Below are 16,151 nucleotides of genomic sequence, written 5' to 3'. Positions count from 1 at the left end.
GAGCATGGAGTCTGGTTTAAGGCAAGACGCAGAAGTAGAATTGCCAGTTATACAAGATAAATTTGCTTCCTTTGGTCAATAATTAAAGTTTACAGGACTAATCCTTTCCCTAAAATCGGTTGAAATAAGCCACTGGATTGCTGAAAGCAAAGGTAAATTGCAAAAGGTTGGGTACTCCTTGCATAAGAGGTGACCGCAGCTGTTTTAGTCCCAAACCTCTCAGATTCTCATTAAGAAAGAGATCACAGGTTAGCGGTCAAAGGTTTGCTGTTTGTAATTTGGCATACCAAAAGTTCTAAGGTTAATCCTTAGCTTCCCTAGTTAAATTCCAGATAATGGGAGATGCAAATTGTCCGTCTGACTAAAGGTGATAGAGAAGAATATCTACTTTAGCATCAGAACTGCTACTTTGTCCAAAGTTCAGTCAATAATATCTCCAGGAAGACTTGGGGGGTGGGTGGGGGGGGGAGGAGGATACTAATGGCCACTGCCAGTCAAGGTAGGTCAAGAATTGGCAGCCTAAAACTACTAGAATTAGAAGAATTGGCAGCCTAAATCTATGGGATTACAACTTTTACACAACCTTGTTTAGACTATGCTGGTTGGAATAGGTGGAAGGTGAAGTTATATACATCTGGAAGCTAACAGATGTAGTATTACCGTGTTTCCCCGAAAATAAGACCTCCCGGGATAATAAGCCCTCTCCCGAAAACAAGACCTCCCCAAAAATATTTAAACGCATGCACAGCCGGTCCCCGCCATTTCCTCTGGTTAGGGAGACAGAGCTGGAAATCAGGTAAGACGGCAAAAGGAGCCCCGTCTTGCTCCACGTGCCCCAAAATAATGACCTCCCCAAAAATAAGGCCAAGCGCTTGTTTCAGGGTTCAAAAAAATATAAGACAGGGTCTTATTTTCAGGGAAACACAGTAAATTGGTTCAGTCTTTCTCAATCCTGGCAACTTTAAGATGTGTGGACTTCAATTCCCAGAATTCCCCAGCCAGCATAGTAGAAGTTCATCCACAGCCAGAATTCTGAGATTAGAAGTCCATGTATCTTACAGTAGCCAGGGTTGGGAAGCACTGAGGTGAATCACAACAACTTCTAAATTCCGATTGTTGATGCAGTGAATGATTTAGTGTCCTTCAGTTAGCACCAGAGCCTTAGTTCCTGATTCTATATATCGGAGGCCTAAAATGTAAACGATAAGAAAAAGCGAAATTAGGTTGGTCCCTTTATTTTTTTTAAAAAAAAGTTATTTCATGATAGTATGTTTTCTGTTATATTCTGCAGCTTGACAGGATGGAATCTAAGAAAAAAGCTTTCCCCTTTTTGTTGTGATCTTGGTATATCTTGGAGGATTCCTTTTTTATGTTGTGTTTTTTTTTTAAAATGTACAATGACCAAAATGAAAAAAAAAAACCAAACTTACGAATGCAAATAAATAAAAGCAGGTATAAAAAAAATGCAGTATAAGCAAAGAATTGTTGTGGGAAAAATAGATATCGCCATGATCAAAAATACAGCTGAGATTAAAAGAAGGGAGGGGAGGAGGAAAGGAAAGAGGGGAGGGGAAAGGAGAGGAGAGGAGAGGAAAGGAAAGGAAAGGAAGAGGAGAGGAAAGGAAAGGAAAGGAAAGGAGAGGAGAAGAAAGGAAAGGAGAGGAGAGAAAAGGAAAGGAAAGAAGAGGAAAGGAAAGGAGGAGAGGAGAGGAGAGGAGAGGAGGCAGGGTAGGCCATGGAAATGATTAGGTTTTTGCATGCAATAGTTCTACTCCAGGTGGGCAACTGTGAAAACATTTCATTCATTTTTGCAACCAAAAACAAATCTGACCAAGCACTACTAGTCAATCTAAAAAAGAGGGGGGATTGAGAACCCACCATCAGACGTGATCTTCTGTGTCATCTGGAATGTGTTCACCGTTTGAGCCCTCGCTTCGTGAGTAGGGGAGAGTTGAACAAGGCTGGGAAAGGCAGGGAAACGATCGCAGGCGAGAGTCAGGTGAATGAGCTGGCAGCTTCTCTCACGAAGGGCAATTTAGCCCAGGTGGCCAGGAGCCTGGGAAGAAACTTTTCCTTCAAAGAGCTTCAGCCTTAATTATAAGGGAAGCTGGGAAAGTGATCCCAGCGTTTGCAAGAAGCTATATTCTCCCTAGCCTAGCATTAAAGGAGCTTTGCCAAAATCATGTGCAGTTCTGGCTTGCTTAATCTTGTCCAGGTGCATGGGATTTGACAGTGTGCTGCGCAGATGTGGGCTCTGGGACCAGTGTGCAAATCCAGCGTTTTTGATTGATAGCAGTCACCCAGGTTCTGTAACAGAGCATTTTCCAATGAAGTCCTTTTTAAGCAAAAGCAGAAGGGTTGGGTTATACAGATAGTCCTCAACTTACGACCACAATCGAGCCCAAAATTTCTGCTGCTAAGCAAGACAGCTCTTAAGTGAATTTTGCAACCTTTTTACGACTTTTCTTGCCACATTTGTTAAGCGAATCACTGCAGTTGTTAAGTTAATAACCTGTTTGTTAAGTGAATCTGGCTTCCCCATTGACTTTGCTTGTCAGAAGGTTACAAAAAGGGATCACATGACCCTGGGACACTGCAACCGTCATAAGTACAAGTCAGTTGCCAAGCAACCAAATTTTGATCACGTGACCATGGGGATACTGCAACCGTCATGTGAAAAACAGTCCTAAGTCACTTTTTTCAGTGCCGTTGCAACTTCCATTGGTCATTAAATGAAGGAGGAGCACCTGTACTTGGAAACAGACATGCAGAATACTTGACTAAAGTAAGGAATGTGACCGCTCTTGCAATCTAGTCATCCTTTGACTGTTTCACCCTTCTCAGGTTCACAGTGACTTCACCGCAGCGGCTACCAGAGGTGCGATGGCCGTCATCGATGGCAACGTGATGGCTATCAATCCGAGCGAGGAAACCAAGATGCAGATGTTTATCTGGAACAACATCTTCTTCAGCTTAGGTTTTGACGTCCGGGACCACTATAAGGACTTTGGAGGAGATGTGGCCGCTTACGTGGCCCCAACCAATGACCTCAATGGGGTCCGGACATACAATGCTGTGGACATTGAAGGACTATACACCCTGGGCACAGTGGTGGTGGACTACCGAGGGTACCGGGTGACGGCTCAGTCCATCATTCCAGGCATTCTGGAACGGGAGCAAGAACAGAGTGTCATCTACGGCTCCATAGACTTTGGCAAGACAGTTGTCTCCCACCCCAAGTATCTGGAGCTGCTGGAGAAAACCAGCCGGCCGTTGAAGATCCAGAAACACCTGGTACTCAACGACAAGAGCGAGGAGGTGGAGTTGTGTTCTTCTGTGGAATGCAAGGGGATCATTGGCAACGATGGGCGTCATTACATCCTTGACTTGCTCCGCACTTTTCCCCCCGACCTGAATTTTCTGCCGGTGGAGGGGGAAGAAATGCCAGAAGAATGTCAGAAGATGGGCTTCCCCAAGCAACACCGGCACAAGCTTTGTTGTCTCCGGCAAGAGTTGGTTGATGCCTTTGTGGAACATAGGTGAATCACCTTGGTATTTCTTTCTCCTTCGCTCCCTGAGTTTGCTCCCCTCTTACTACAGGTAGTCATCGGCTTACTACCACAGTTGAGACCAAAATTTCCATTTCTAAGCACGACGGTTCTTGAGTGAATTTTGCCCCCATTTTACAACCTTCCTTGCCACAGTTGTTAAGTGAATCACTACAGTTAAGTTAGTACAGGTAGCCCTCGACTTACAACAGTTCATTTAGGGACCGTTCAAAATTGAAACGTCATTGAAAAAAGCGACATGACCATTATCCACATTTACAACCGTTGCAGCGTTCCTCACGGTCATGTGATCAAAATTCAGCTGCTTGACAAACTGATTCATACTTATGACGGTCACAATGTCCCGGGATCATGCGATCACCTTTTGCGACCTTCTGACTAGCAAAGTCAATGAGGAAGCCAGATTCATTTAACAACTGTATTACTAACTTAACAACTGCAGTGATTCACTTAGCAACTGTGGCAGGAAAGATTGTAAAATGGGGCAAAACTCACAAAATGTCTCACTTGGCAACAGAAATTTTGGGCTCAGTGGAGTTGATGACTACCTCATGCAAGATCACGGCCTCCCAGAAGCTTCCAGTCTCTGCGCGAAAAGCGTTTGCAAGCCAATGGGAGAGTTGAAGCAATGCGATTTCATTGCCCCAAAGTTTTGTCAGCTTGTAAATGCTTTTCGCGCCCAGACTGTAAGCAGGCAAAGAACCCGCGGCAAAGAGGCTGAACAGGAGACAGCTCGCTAGATCTTCACAACGTAAGTGACCTTACGCGGTAGGATGGGGAGGGGAACAATTGTGGGGACCCCAGGGGAGGAGCATGAGGTATCTCAGTGGGTCAGGGGAGGCTTTGGGTGGTCTGAAGTAGGTAGCCTGTTCCATCGCTGGGTCCCCATGGTCTTCCCCACCCTGACATACCTCATGTGCACGTAATAACTTGTGAATGACTCAATTAGCGAATGCGTGGGTGAAAACAGGGAGTGATCATGTTCGTTTGATGTGATTCACTGCAACGAATCCTCGGGTTACGAATGTAATGGGCAGGCTCCATGACATTCATAACTTGAGGATTAACCATATAATACTTTATTTATTTATTATTAATTAAATGTGTTTTAATATTAGTAGCTTGGGTTGGTAGTTGGGCTATTGGTTTGAGCTCCAAGCTTGGCAGTTTGGTTGCAAACATTTCGTCACCATTCGAGGAGACATCATCAGTGCGCTTTGAGTTGTGCTCGTCTATCAGAACACTGCATCTCATAAAAAGGTATTTAAAGACCAGTATTCTGACAGACAAGCACAATTCAAAGCGCACTGACTATGTTTCCTCAAATGGTGATGAAACGTTTGCAACCAAATTGCCAAGCTCGGAGCTCAAACCAACAGCCTAATTATTAATTAAACTTGTATGCTGCCCATCTCGTCAGAGGGCGGCTCCAGGCAGCTTACAGAAATTCAGTTCATACACACTTTGAAACATTAAAATAAGGATCGTAAGTTTAAAATTTCAATTAAAAGAAAACTAAGCAGGAAGGAAAGGGTGGGGTGTTTTCTATCAGCCACCTCCCAAGTGCCACAACCCTGTTGGGGCCTGCAGGTTAGTTGGCACAAGGTTTTCTTCATGGCCTTTAAGAAGCTTTCAATTTTATTTGAAGGAAAGTTCAGTTTAATATATTGGTAAGCTTACTTTCCACCACTCAGGATTTCCCACAAAACGTCAAGACATCTATCAATTCCAGTACCAGTGTAATTTTGTTGAGGTATTGAACATGGACCAAAGAATTCCAGTACCAGATCCCCATTCAGCAAGGAGACTAGCTTAATGAATAATCAGATCAAGTGAAGTCCTAACAGTTGTGTGGCTTATGTTAACCACAGTTCTTTGGTGACTTAGCAGATTGTGTGAATTCAGTCATTTTTGTTCGCCGAGGGCTGCATCTGTTGCACAAATCTTGACAATGGGTTATTTCAAATATTAAATGCATTGTCAGAAAATAGCCGGCTTCTCAGTCTGGCCTACCCTCCCAAAAGAATTGTGGCAAACAAATTAAGAAAGACCTCCCTTGAGCTCTCGGAGGAAAGAGGTAATAAAAATGTAACCGCTGAATAATAAATAATAATTTACTACATACTTGGCATGTTGGACCTCCAAGGCATTCTGTTTCAACATGAAGGGAAGATGTCTGTGGAGATTCTCAGTCATCCAGGTCCTGGTTGTCCCAAAGGTGCTTTTTTTTCAAGAGGCAACTGGACTTTCTGGTTTTTCTTTGAAGACATTTCACTTCTCATCCAAGAAGCTTCTTCAACTCTGTACGGGAGTAGAAGAAGATCTAGGAATCCAGATTCCTCCTTTGAGTTTTCTGTTGTCCTTGTTGCTCTTTGCTGGAGTTCACCCAATGTCCCAAACCCTGAATCTAGGCTAGCGAACATGCTGTGCCTAAAATAAACTGAATCATAGCTTAAAGCCACGCATAGCCAATGCAGCATGTTCAATCTCCCAATCTCATTTTAACCTGGTGTAGTTTATTATGATGAACCTAGTTACAGGTAGTGATCGACTTACAACACAAATGGAACCAGAATTTCCATTGCTAAGCAAGGAAGTTATTAGGAGAGTCACAACCGATTTTATGAACCTTTTTTGCCACAGTTGTTAAGCTAATCATTGCAGTTGTTAAGTGAATCAGGCGGTCATTAAGCGAATCCGACTCATCCCATTGTCTTCACTTGTAGGAAACTGACTAGGAAGGTTGCAAATGGCAATCAAATGACTCCCCCGAATGCTGCAGCCATTGTAAATACATGCCAGTTGCCAAATGCCCAAATTTTGATCACGTGACAATGAGGATGCTGCAGGGGTCATAAGTGCGAAGTCATAAGTAACTTTCTTCAGCAATCTTGAAGAGTCGCTAAATGAATGGTTGTAACTTGAGGACAACCTGTATTCTCCTTAATTAGGAGTTGCAGGTGATGGTTGAGGTTCTGTTTGGGTACATCTTGTGATTGTGCAACATGCTAACTGTTCAGAGATCTTAAGGAGCCATTTCTATTCCGAAAAGATTTCTTGCCTTAAATATCAGTTGAAGCTTCCTGGAACCTCACAAAACAATTAAATTTTAAAGTCATTAACTCAAAAGATAATTAAAAAACAACCTAAGAGGGAAAAAAAAACCCCACCAGAAATACTTTATTTTACAGGTTTCACCTCTGTGTATTTACATTAATAACTTCATAGAAAAGGGAGGAAATATGAAACTGCTAATTAAAATTTTTGTTTGTTTTATTAGATTTATATAAAATGTATTTATATAATGTATATGCTTTACTGATACCTCATTCCAAAGGCAGCGTACAAAACATCTATTACCAACAACATTTAAGGTCATAGATTAAAATCAACCAGTGTTTCTTAAACACAAAACATTTTCATATATAACACTTTCCAAAATTAAAGGCTCCAGATTTGTTAGCAAAATTTCCTCTGCAAAGCTCTAAACTTAACCATCTCAAATTGATCCCGGTTGTCTATTCTAGCAAGGTTTCTTTTTATGACTTTTCCCATAAATTAAAGGCATTCTGGCCTGCAACTGAATATAAATTGGTTGTTGGTCAAAATAAGATAAACCAATATACAGAGCTGCACTTCTGTATTTTTGAAACAACATTTTTAAAACTATTCTGTGAAAGGAGGGGGAACTAAAATAATTCTAAGCCTTAAAATGTTAACTCTGAACATTTGTGCACAGTATTTCTGGAAAATTCAGGAACAAGAAGAGGCAGGTTCATTGCCCCTGAAAGTATCAAGAAAGCTGGAATCTCAGAGGTCCATTTGCACATCTGGCTTGGGTATTAGCAGACAGTTTCATTTTCTAAATTCAACTGGCACAAATGGATCTTTTTTTTAAAAAAAACCACTAGTAAGCAAGCAAAAGCAATCGTCTAGATTGGATGTGATTTCTGTGCTGCATCATACTGTGCTGTACCTTTTCAGGGGCATCTGTGACTCTTGGTCAGAAAAGTCCAGCTATAAATGATACGATCAAAGCCACGCCTCCTTTGGACACACTTAAAAGGGGACGTGGCTTCATTCGTGCAGGTGCAGCAGCCATTTTGAGGTGGTTCTTTTTTCTTTCTATTTTTTTAACGCCTGCTGTTAAATCCATTTGTAAAATTGGCAGTTAAAAGCCTCCGGTTCCAGAAATGTTTCTCCATTCATTCCTGTCTTCACAAACAGCTTTTTTTTTTTTCCAGTTGCATCAGTTAAACATCAAAATCTTACTCTTGCAGCTGGGAAGTGGCCCAAGGGGCTAAGAAATTCATGCTCCAGTGAGCGTAGGGAAAAGCCACACCAAATAATGGAGCATGGGTGTGACAAACAGGTTGGAGACAAAGAATACCTTGTTTTAAGCAGTCGGTTGCCTGCAAGAGCAGAGAATCTGGGTCTAAAAGGTGGGAGAGTCAGCGAAGATACGTTGCTTCTACACTTCTGAAATGTTTATTACATGGAAGCAAAATCCTTCCATAATTTGAATATAGGAAAAAGCAGATTTTATTTCAAACTTATTTTCAGAAAAACGAGGGGCCGTAGAGTTCCTTACTAATTAGTCCTCAACTTACAATAATTGGTTTAATGACCGTTCGAAGTTACAACGGCACTGGAAAAAGTGACTTATGATCCTTTGTCACACTTAACGACCGTTGCAGCATCCCCATGGTCGGTCAAAATTCAGACGCTTGGCAACTGACTAATACTTACGACCGTTGCCGTGTCCCAAGGTCATATGGTCACTTTCTGCAACTTTATGATAAGCAAAGTCAATGGGGAAGCCAGATTCACCTAACCAACTCAATTGTGTTACTAATTAAAGCACTGCGGTGATTCACCTTTGTTTTATATATCCTTTTAAATAAGAGATGTTCTGGTTTGTCGTGTTCAGAAGTACCCTAAAAACAGTGAGGGTCTGTTTGCTGTGGATTTTTAGAAAAACTAAGAAATTGCACCTCCAAGTTTTAATTGCTTTGATCCTGAAAATCTGCAGCTTGATTTTGGGCCGGCTTCTCCATTTCCCCACCCCAAAAAAGGTGCATCTGTGTGTATTTTTCAGGGAAATGGAAGGATCTTGTGTTGCTTATTCCCATCCTTACAATTTTTGCAGAGTTACAAAATCATTAGTTCAGCCGCTTTCTGTGATGCCTTTGTAGGCTCCTAAGACGCTGAGCTTGTCGATCAAAAGGGCGGGAGTTCAGTGGGTCAAATCCCTAGGGCCGCATAATGGAGTGAGCTCCCGTTACTTGTCCCAGCTTCTGCCAACCTAGCAGTTCGAAAGCACATAAAAAATGCAAGTAGAAAAATAGGGACCACCTTTGGTGGGAAGGTAATAGTGTTTCATGCGCCTTTGGTATTTAGTCATGCCGGCCACATGACCATGGAGACGTCTTCAGACAGCGCTGGCTCTTCGGTTTTGAAACGGAGATGAGCACCGCCCCCTAGAATCGGGAATGACTAGCACATATGTGCAAGGGGAACCTTTACCTTTTTAATGTTCTCCAGAAACTCCTGGTCCCTCATGCCTCAATATGCCCTGTCATCACAACAATAAAACAGACCGTTAAAAACAAAGTCCATGATAAAATTGACAAAAAATCCAATAAAACCCCATTCAGTTCTATAAACTTTTCTTCTTCTTCTTCCCCCATCTACAATAGGTATCTTATGTTCATGAAGTTGGCTGCTCTGCAGTTAATGCAGCAAAAGGCGAACAAGCCAAGTAGCCCCTCGGTGGGAAACGGCAGCAGCCCTACAACTTTTCCAGAGAACGGGGTGGAAGACAAGGAGACCTCTCTACTAGAAGACGGCAAGATGGAAGATAGTACTCCTGGTCTAGAGCAGGTGAAAGAGCTCACAGAGACCATCGCATCAGATGACGGAGCAGGTATCAACTCTCGTGGTGGGAATCCATTCCAATGTTCTCTATTTTCACATGCTAGGTGGTTTTATTTATGGTTAGATTTACATCCTGTTTTTCATACAGGAGCTCAAGGTGGCATATGTACCATGTTTCCCCGAAAATAAGACCCTGTCTTATATTTTTTTGAACCCCGAAATAAGCGCTTGGCCTTATTTTCGGGGAGGTCTTATTATTTTGGGGCATGTGGAGCAAGATGGTGCTCCTCTTGCTATCTTACCTGATTTCCAGCTCTGCATTTGAATATTTTCTGGGGGAGGTTTATTTTAGTGCACGGGCTCAAAAGCCTGTTTGGGCTTATTATCAGCGGATGTCTTATTTTCGGGGAAACAGGGTAGTAGTCCCTCCTTCCATTTTCCACCCAGGAGAACCTTATAAGTAGGGGTGGGCTTCAAAAATTTTAGCAAGGGGTACTCTGCACAGTTGCTGGGTGGGCGTGGCCATGGTGGGCGTGGCCTAGTCAGCCTCCCGCACTACAGCAGGGTGGTGGTGTTTGCCCACCCCGGGCTCCGGAGGCCCTTCCCGAACTTCTGGTAGGCCCATTTTTCGCCATCCGTGAGCCTCCGCGCGTGCACTACACTTATCTGCATCCAAAACGGGCCGCGTGGGGACTCCTGGGAGGGAAGGGGCAGGGTGGGCAGGATCAGCCAGGAGTGGGATTTGGGGGTTCTTTGAACTGCATAGAATCTTAGCTAGAGGTTCTCCCGAACCCCTGCGAATCCCCAGCAGCCCACCCCTGCTTATAAGGTAGGTTGAATTGAGAGAGAACAACTGACCCACAGTTGCTCTATGAGAGTCCATTTATTTTATTTATTTCATTTTATTTCGAATTTATATACCGCACCTTCTCCCGAGGGACTCAGGGCGGTGTACAGCCAGATAAAAACATACAATACAAACATTAAAAACAATTAAAAGGATATATATTAATTTGGCTCCAATTTAAGATAACAAACCAATTAAAAATATTTTAAAAATATGTTAAAAAATATGTTAAGCCAGCCTGGCTTGCTGAAAAAAAGTTTTAAGGGCACGGTGGAAGGCACCGAGGTCTTGATTCTCCTTATCTCTGGGGGCAGCTGATTCCAGAGGGTAGGTGCCCCTACAGAGAAGGCCCTCCCCCTGGGGGTCACCAGCCTACATTGTTTGGCTGATGGCACCCCGAGGAGGCCCTCTCTGTGGGAGCCCATAGGTTGGTGGGAGGCCATCGGTAGCAGCAGGCGGTCTCGAAGATAACTAGGTCCTATGCCATGGAGCGCTTTAAAGGTGGTAACCAACACCTTGAAGCGTACCCGGAAGACCACTGGGAGCCAGTGCAGCTCACGCAGGAGCGGTGTTATGTGGGAGTGCCAGGTGGCTCCCGTGATTACCCACGCGGCCGCATTCTGGACCAGTTGGAGCCTCCGGGTGCTCCTCAAGGGGAGCCCCATGTAGAGAGTGTTGCAGTAGTCCAGGCGCGAGGTGACGAGGGCGTGGGTGACTGTGCACAGGGAATCCTGATCAAGAAAGGGCCGCAACTGGCCCTTTCATGGCTGAGGGATGGACTAGAACTGGGTTCTTCTCAGTCCCAGTGAGATACCTTCAGGTCATAAATGTGGGTCTCCAGTCCTAGTCTAGGTCGTTCACCATAGCCTCACCCTGACTCTTGGAATGAGAGAGAGAGAGAGAGGCACAAATTCACCAGGTGCTTTGATGCTGTGGGGGAAACTACACCCTGGACCACTCCATTCCTAGTTCAGTTGGACCACCTGGGCTCTGGGACTGAGAGAAATTGAGTACTTGTGTTTCCCATGTCTGCAGTATTTATTTTGGGGGGGGGGGGCAGCAGGTCCACAAAAAGCAACAATTTTCCTCAAATTGGATCACGCCATAAACTTTGAGAACGATTTGCTTACGGATGCACCTTGATTTTCAATTTAATGTCTGTAAACGTTTCTCGGACCCTGATTCACATCATGTTCTCTTTTTCTCACACAGTGGACCCCAAAAGCAGAGAGGTGATTCAGAATGCTTGCAAGGCTGTTGGCTCCATCAGTAACACGTCCTTCGATATACGGTTTAATCCAGATATCTTCTCTCCAGGTGAGGATCGTGTTTGAGGTGGATTGGGATTTTCCAACAGGTCCTAGTCTTTGCTACCTTTGCTGTCAATCTCAACAGCCCAGCCTTGAACTGAGGGTGGGATTTGGTGCAGTTTGCAGATGGGGGGACAGGAGTGGTTTGCTTCGGTCTAATCTGAAAGAGGGAGGGGAAAAAAACCCACAATCTGCTTATCTCCCAGGTGTCCGCTTTCCAGAGTCCAGCAAAGAGCAAATTCAGGATCAAAAGAGATTACTGAAGGATGCAGCTGCTTTTCTAGTATCGTATCAAATTCCAGGCTTGGTGAGTGAACATTCGAAAGGTTAAGGAACAGACATGGGAAAGCAACATGGTTAAGAGGGTGGGGAGAAAACAAATACAAGGCCCACCTGGAGCTTGCAAATGAGGTCTGATATGCATAATGATACACATGTCTAACAAGATTTGATATTCCCAATTTCTTCAAGAGGAAATGAAATTAATTCCACCACATACTTCTGCTAAAACCTTCAGTTACAAATAGATACTTCACTGCAATATATGCTCCAATCTCATCACAAAAGCAATATAGCACAAGCACTTAGACTTATATACCGCTTTACAGTGCTTTACAGCCCTCTCTAAGCGGTTTACAGAATCAGCCTATTGCCTCCCACCTCAGAAGGATGGAAGGCTGAATCAAATCTTGAGCTAGTCAGGATCGAACGGCTGGCAGTTTGTTTGTTTGTTTGTTTATTGGTTCGATTTATATGCCGCCCTTCTCTGGAGACTCAGGGCGGCTTACAATGCATTAAGCAATAGCCTTCATACTTTTGGATATACCTGCTTAGTAAGGCTTTCGCCCCCCCCCAAGCGGTGTTCTTTTTTTTAATACAAAGACAGCTTATTGCCCCCACAAACCCGGTCCTCATTTTACCTATCTCGAAAGGATGGAAGGCTGAGTCAACCTTGAGTCTGGTGAGATTTGAACTTGCAGTAATTGCAGGCAGCTGGTGCTACTTAACAGCACTTTAGTCTGCTGCGCCACCAAGGCTTTTACTAGAGCCTTGTAAGAGCCTTGTACAAGAGCCTTGTTAGCAGAGTTAGCCTGTAATACTGCATTCTAACCACTACGCCACCATGGCTCTTATATTTAATATATTTAATCACTGTATATAAAAACAGAAATGAGTAGTATTGATATGGGTAATAATTACTTTGCATCTTGTTAAATATCCTGAAAGAATAATATGATAGACTAAACCAGACTCCCTCGTCCTGTGCATTTTCCAGATGTATAAACTCCAACTCCCAGAATTCTCAGCAATGGCCACCATGTTGGCAGGAGAATTCTGGGAGCTGAAGGTGACATGGCTGGAAAGCATCCAAGTTGGGTAAAGGAGGGACAAACCAAACCATAGCTATGTAATAAGAAGCCAACAGCAATGATTCTGCATCAGATCTGAAAGTTTTACACCAAGGAGGAAGAAAAACTGTCTTCCTCTTCTCTGCATCTTCTTTCCTTCCACTTCAAAGTTACAATCCTACTTTATTATTCCCCGGTGATTGACTGGGTTGAAGGATGTGTGTTCAGAAGCTTAATTTGAATATTCTGTGGTTGCTAAGCTGCTTATTTGGGGGAGGTTTTAAATCCCCTCCTCTTTTGTGGATGATCTGATATAAAAAGCTGACTTTGGCCTGTCCTCTGAGTCAGGGATTGGCAACTTGTGACACTCATCCTCATTTCAGAAGGCCATTGCAGTGGATTAGAACCTTCATCAGTAGCCTCATGGTTGAGGAACAGGAAAAGAAAAGAGTTATTGTTGAACTGTGGAGTTGGAGGAGGCCACTAGGATCCTCTAGTCCAGGGGTCTCCAACCTTGGAGAGTTGTGGACTTCAACTCTCATGCTGGCTGAGGAATTCTGGGAGTTGAAGTCCACAAGTCTTAAAAGTGGCCAAGGTTGGAGACCCCTGCTCTTGTCCATCCCAACAATGGAGAGGGAAAATAGAATAGAATATAATTCTTTATTGTCCAAGCGTGATTGGACACACAAGGAATTTGTCTCTGGTGTACGAGAGTGTACAAGACAAGCAACAAGTGATAAATCATTATCATAATCCTAAAATACAACCATCATCAATCCTAAAATACAGGTAGTTGTCAACTTACGACCACAATTGAGCCCAAAATTTATCTTGTTAAGAAATTTGTTGAGTGAGTTTTGCCCCATTTTAGACTTTCCTTGCCACAGTTGTTAAGTGAATCGCCTAGATAGGTGGATGTTCAGTTTCTTCTTAATAGCAATAGAACTTAGATTTATATACCGCTTCACAATGCTTCACAGCCCACTCTAAGCAGTTTACAGAGTCAGCATATTGCCCTCCAACAATCTGGGTCCTAATTTTACCGACCTCGGAAGGATGGAAGGCCGAGTCAACCTTGAGCCTGGTGAGATTTGAACTGCTAAATTGTAGGCAGCAGGCAGCCGGCAGGCAGCAGAAGTAGTCTGCAATACTGCACTCTAACCACTGCGCCACCATGGCTTAAGAACCTCCAGAGATGGAAAGAGGAGACAGGAAGCGGTTGGCCCCACCCTGTACTGCCTTGCTGTTCTCCAACAGAGACTTTTCCACTCTTCAATTTTATTTTCTTTTGAAGGTCAAGGACTGCCTCGACCACACCATGTTGCCAATGGATGGCACCACCTTAGCAGAAGCCATGCATCAGCGGGGTATCAACATGCGCTATCTGGGGAAAGTGGTCACCTTCATCCTGGAGACTCCCGCCCAGAATCAACTTGATCACATTTATGTAAGCCTTCTGGTTTTTCCCACTTGTCATCTAATTAATTAAACCAAACGTATATGGCCATCCAACTCCTATACGGATGCATCCAGGCAGCTTAAAATGTTAAAAATTCACAATGTGAGAACCCATAAAACCATCCCTTCCCTACGGCAGCAGCAACATAACCATATCGACCTTGGCTCCATCACCATTTGTGGTCCCCAAGTAAATCCTATGTCTTTGAGTGCATTCCGAAAGGCAGAAGAGGGTGGGAATCAATCATACCTCGGGGGGGTGGGGTGGGGGGAATAATTTTCCACGGAGAAGGGGCCACCACTGAGAGGGCTTTTTTCGTGGTCTCACTAGATGTACATTCCTAATTGATGGGGCCCACAAGATACCCTGCCTTCCTGTCCTGGTGAGCCAGGTGGATGAAATAGGGGAGAAGTAGCCTTTCAAATAGACTGGACCAGGGGTGGGATTGAAAAATTTTAGCAACCGGTTCTCTGCCTGGTTGCTGGGGGGGGCGTGGCCTACTCGACCTCCTGCACCATGCCGGGGGTGGGGGCGTTTTCGCCCTCCCCAGGCTCTGGAGACTTTCCTAGAGCCTCCGGGAGGGCAAAAGCGGCCTCCCCCGGGCCCATTTCCAGACTTCCGGGAGGCCCATTTTTCACCTTCCCAGAACCTCTGCGCGGCCCCTGCACTTACCTCACATTCAAAATGGGCTGCCTGGAGACTCCTGGGAGGGGTGGGGTGGGGTGGGGCCAGCCAATCCTTGCAATTACCGATTCGCCCGAACCGGTGTAAACCGGCTGAATCCCACCCCTGGACTGGACCCAAGCCATGTAGGGCTTTAAAAGTGATAACCAATACCTTGGATTGTACCTGGAAGCTGATTGACAGCCAATTCAGCACCCGCAAAAGTGATGACACATGCACAAGTCTAGGCTTGTGCAAAACTGTTCAGGCTACTGCATACTGAACCATCTGAAGCTTCCAGATACTCTTCAAAGGCAGCCCCATGTAGAGTGCCTCACAATTTTATTTTATTTATTTTATTTATTTTATTAGATTTCTATACTGCCCTACTCCCGAAGGACTCAGGGTGGTGAACAGCCACAGAATAAAACACATAAATACAAAAATTTAAAATAGAATAAAACGAATTAAATAATTTGGCTGAGACAAATTTAAAATACCCAATAATTTAAAAACAAATTAAAATTTACATTTAAAAGGGGAGAAGGTTTAGGCCAGGCCAGCTTGATAAAATAAGAAAGTCTTGAGCGCGCGACGGAAGGTGCGCAGATCCGGGATCCTCCGTATCTCCGGGGGGAGCTCGTTCCAGATTGTAGGTGCCCCCACAGAGAAGGCTCTCCCCCTAGGGGCCGCCAGTCGACATTGTTTGGCCGACGGCACCCGGAGGAGCCCCTCTCTATGGGAGCATACTGGCCGGTGGGAGGCTATTGGTGGTAGCAGGCGATCCCGTAGATAACCAGATCCTAAGCCATGGAGCGCAATAACCCAGACAGGAAGTCACAATAACCCAGACAGGAAGTCACAATAACCCAGACAGGAAGTTACTAGGGCATGGGTGACAGTGAGAAGGGCACGTTGGTCCAGGAATGGGCATAACTGGTGCACAACTTGTAGTTATGCGAAAGCCCTCCTAGCTACAACAGCCATCTTTTTAACTATTGCTGTCATGGGGATAATTTACCCCAATTGTGTTTCTTCTCCACCTGATGGCTTGTTGTCTATGGAGATTCTCAGCCA

The 16,151-nt window shown here is 44.3% G+C and overlaps 1 protein-coding gene across 2 annotated transcripts in view; it reads left to right on the top strand.

The window, feature by feature from the left end:
* Nucleotides 1-16,151, top strand: part of CLUH (clustered mitochondria homolog) — a 109,442-nt gene that overhangs the window by 65,913 nt on the left and 27,378 nt on the right. For both annotated transcript variants that reach the window (XM_070932057.1, XM_070932056.1), the window contains exons 10-14: nucleotides 2,845-3,539; nucleotides 9,269-9,495; nucleotides 11,506-11,610; nucleotides 11,810-11,910; nucleotides 14,247-14,399. In XM_070932057.1, coding sequence (XP_070788158.1) covers nucleotides 2,845-3,539; nucleotides 9,269-9,495; nucleotides 11,506-11,610; nucleotides 11,810-11,910; nucleotides 14,247-14,399 — 1,281 coding nt within the window. The remainder of the gene's footprint in view (nucleotides 1-2,844; nucleotides 3,540-9,268; nucleotides 9,496-11,505; nucleotides 11,611-11,809; nucleotides 11,911-14,246; nucleotides 14,400-16,151) is intronic.

Source organism: Pituophis catenifer, unplaced genomic scaffold (assembly GCF_029215685.1).
Source record: "Pituophis catenifer annectens isolate HBS135680 unplaced genomic scaffold, rPitCat1.0.hap2 SCAF_1, whole genome shotgun sequence".
NCBI lineage: Eukaryota > Metazoa > Chordata > Lepidosauria > Squamata > Colubridae > Pituophis > Pituophis catenifer.
This window is presented reverse-complemented; position numbering and strand designations above follow the sequence as displayed.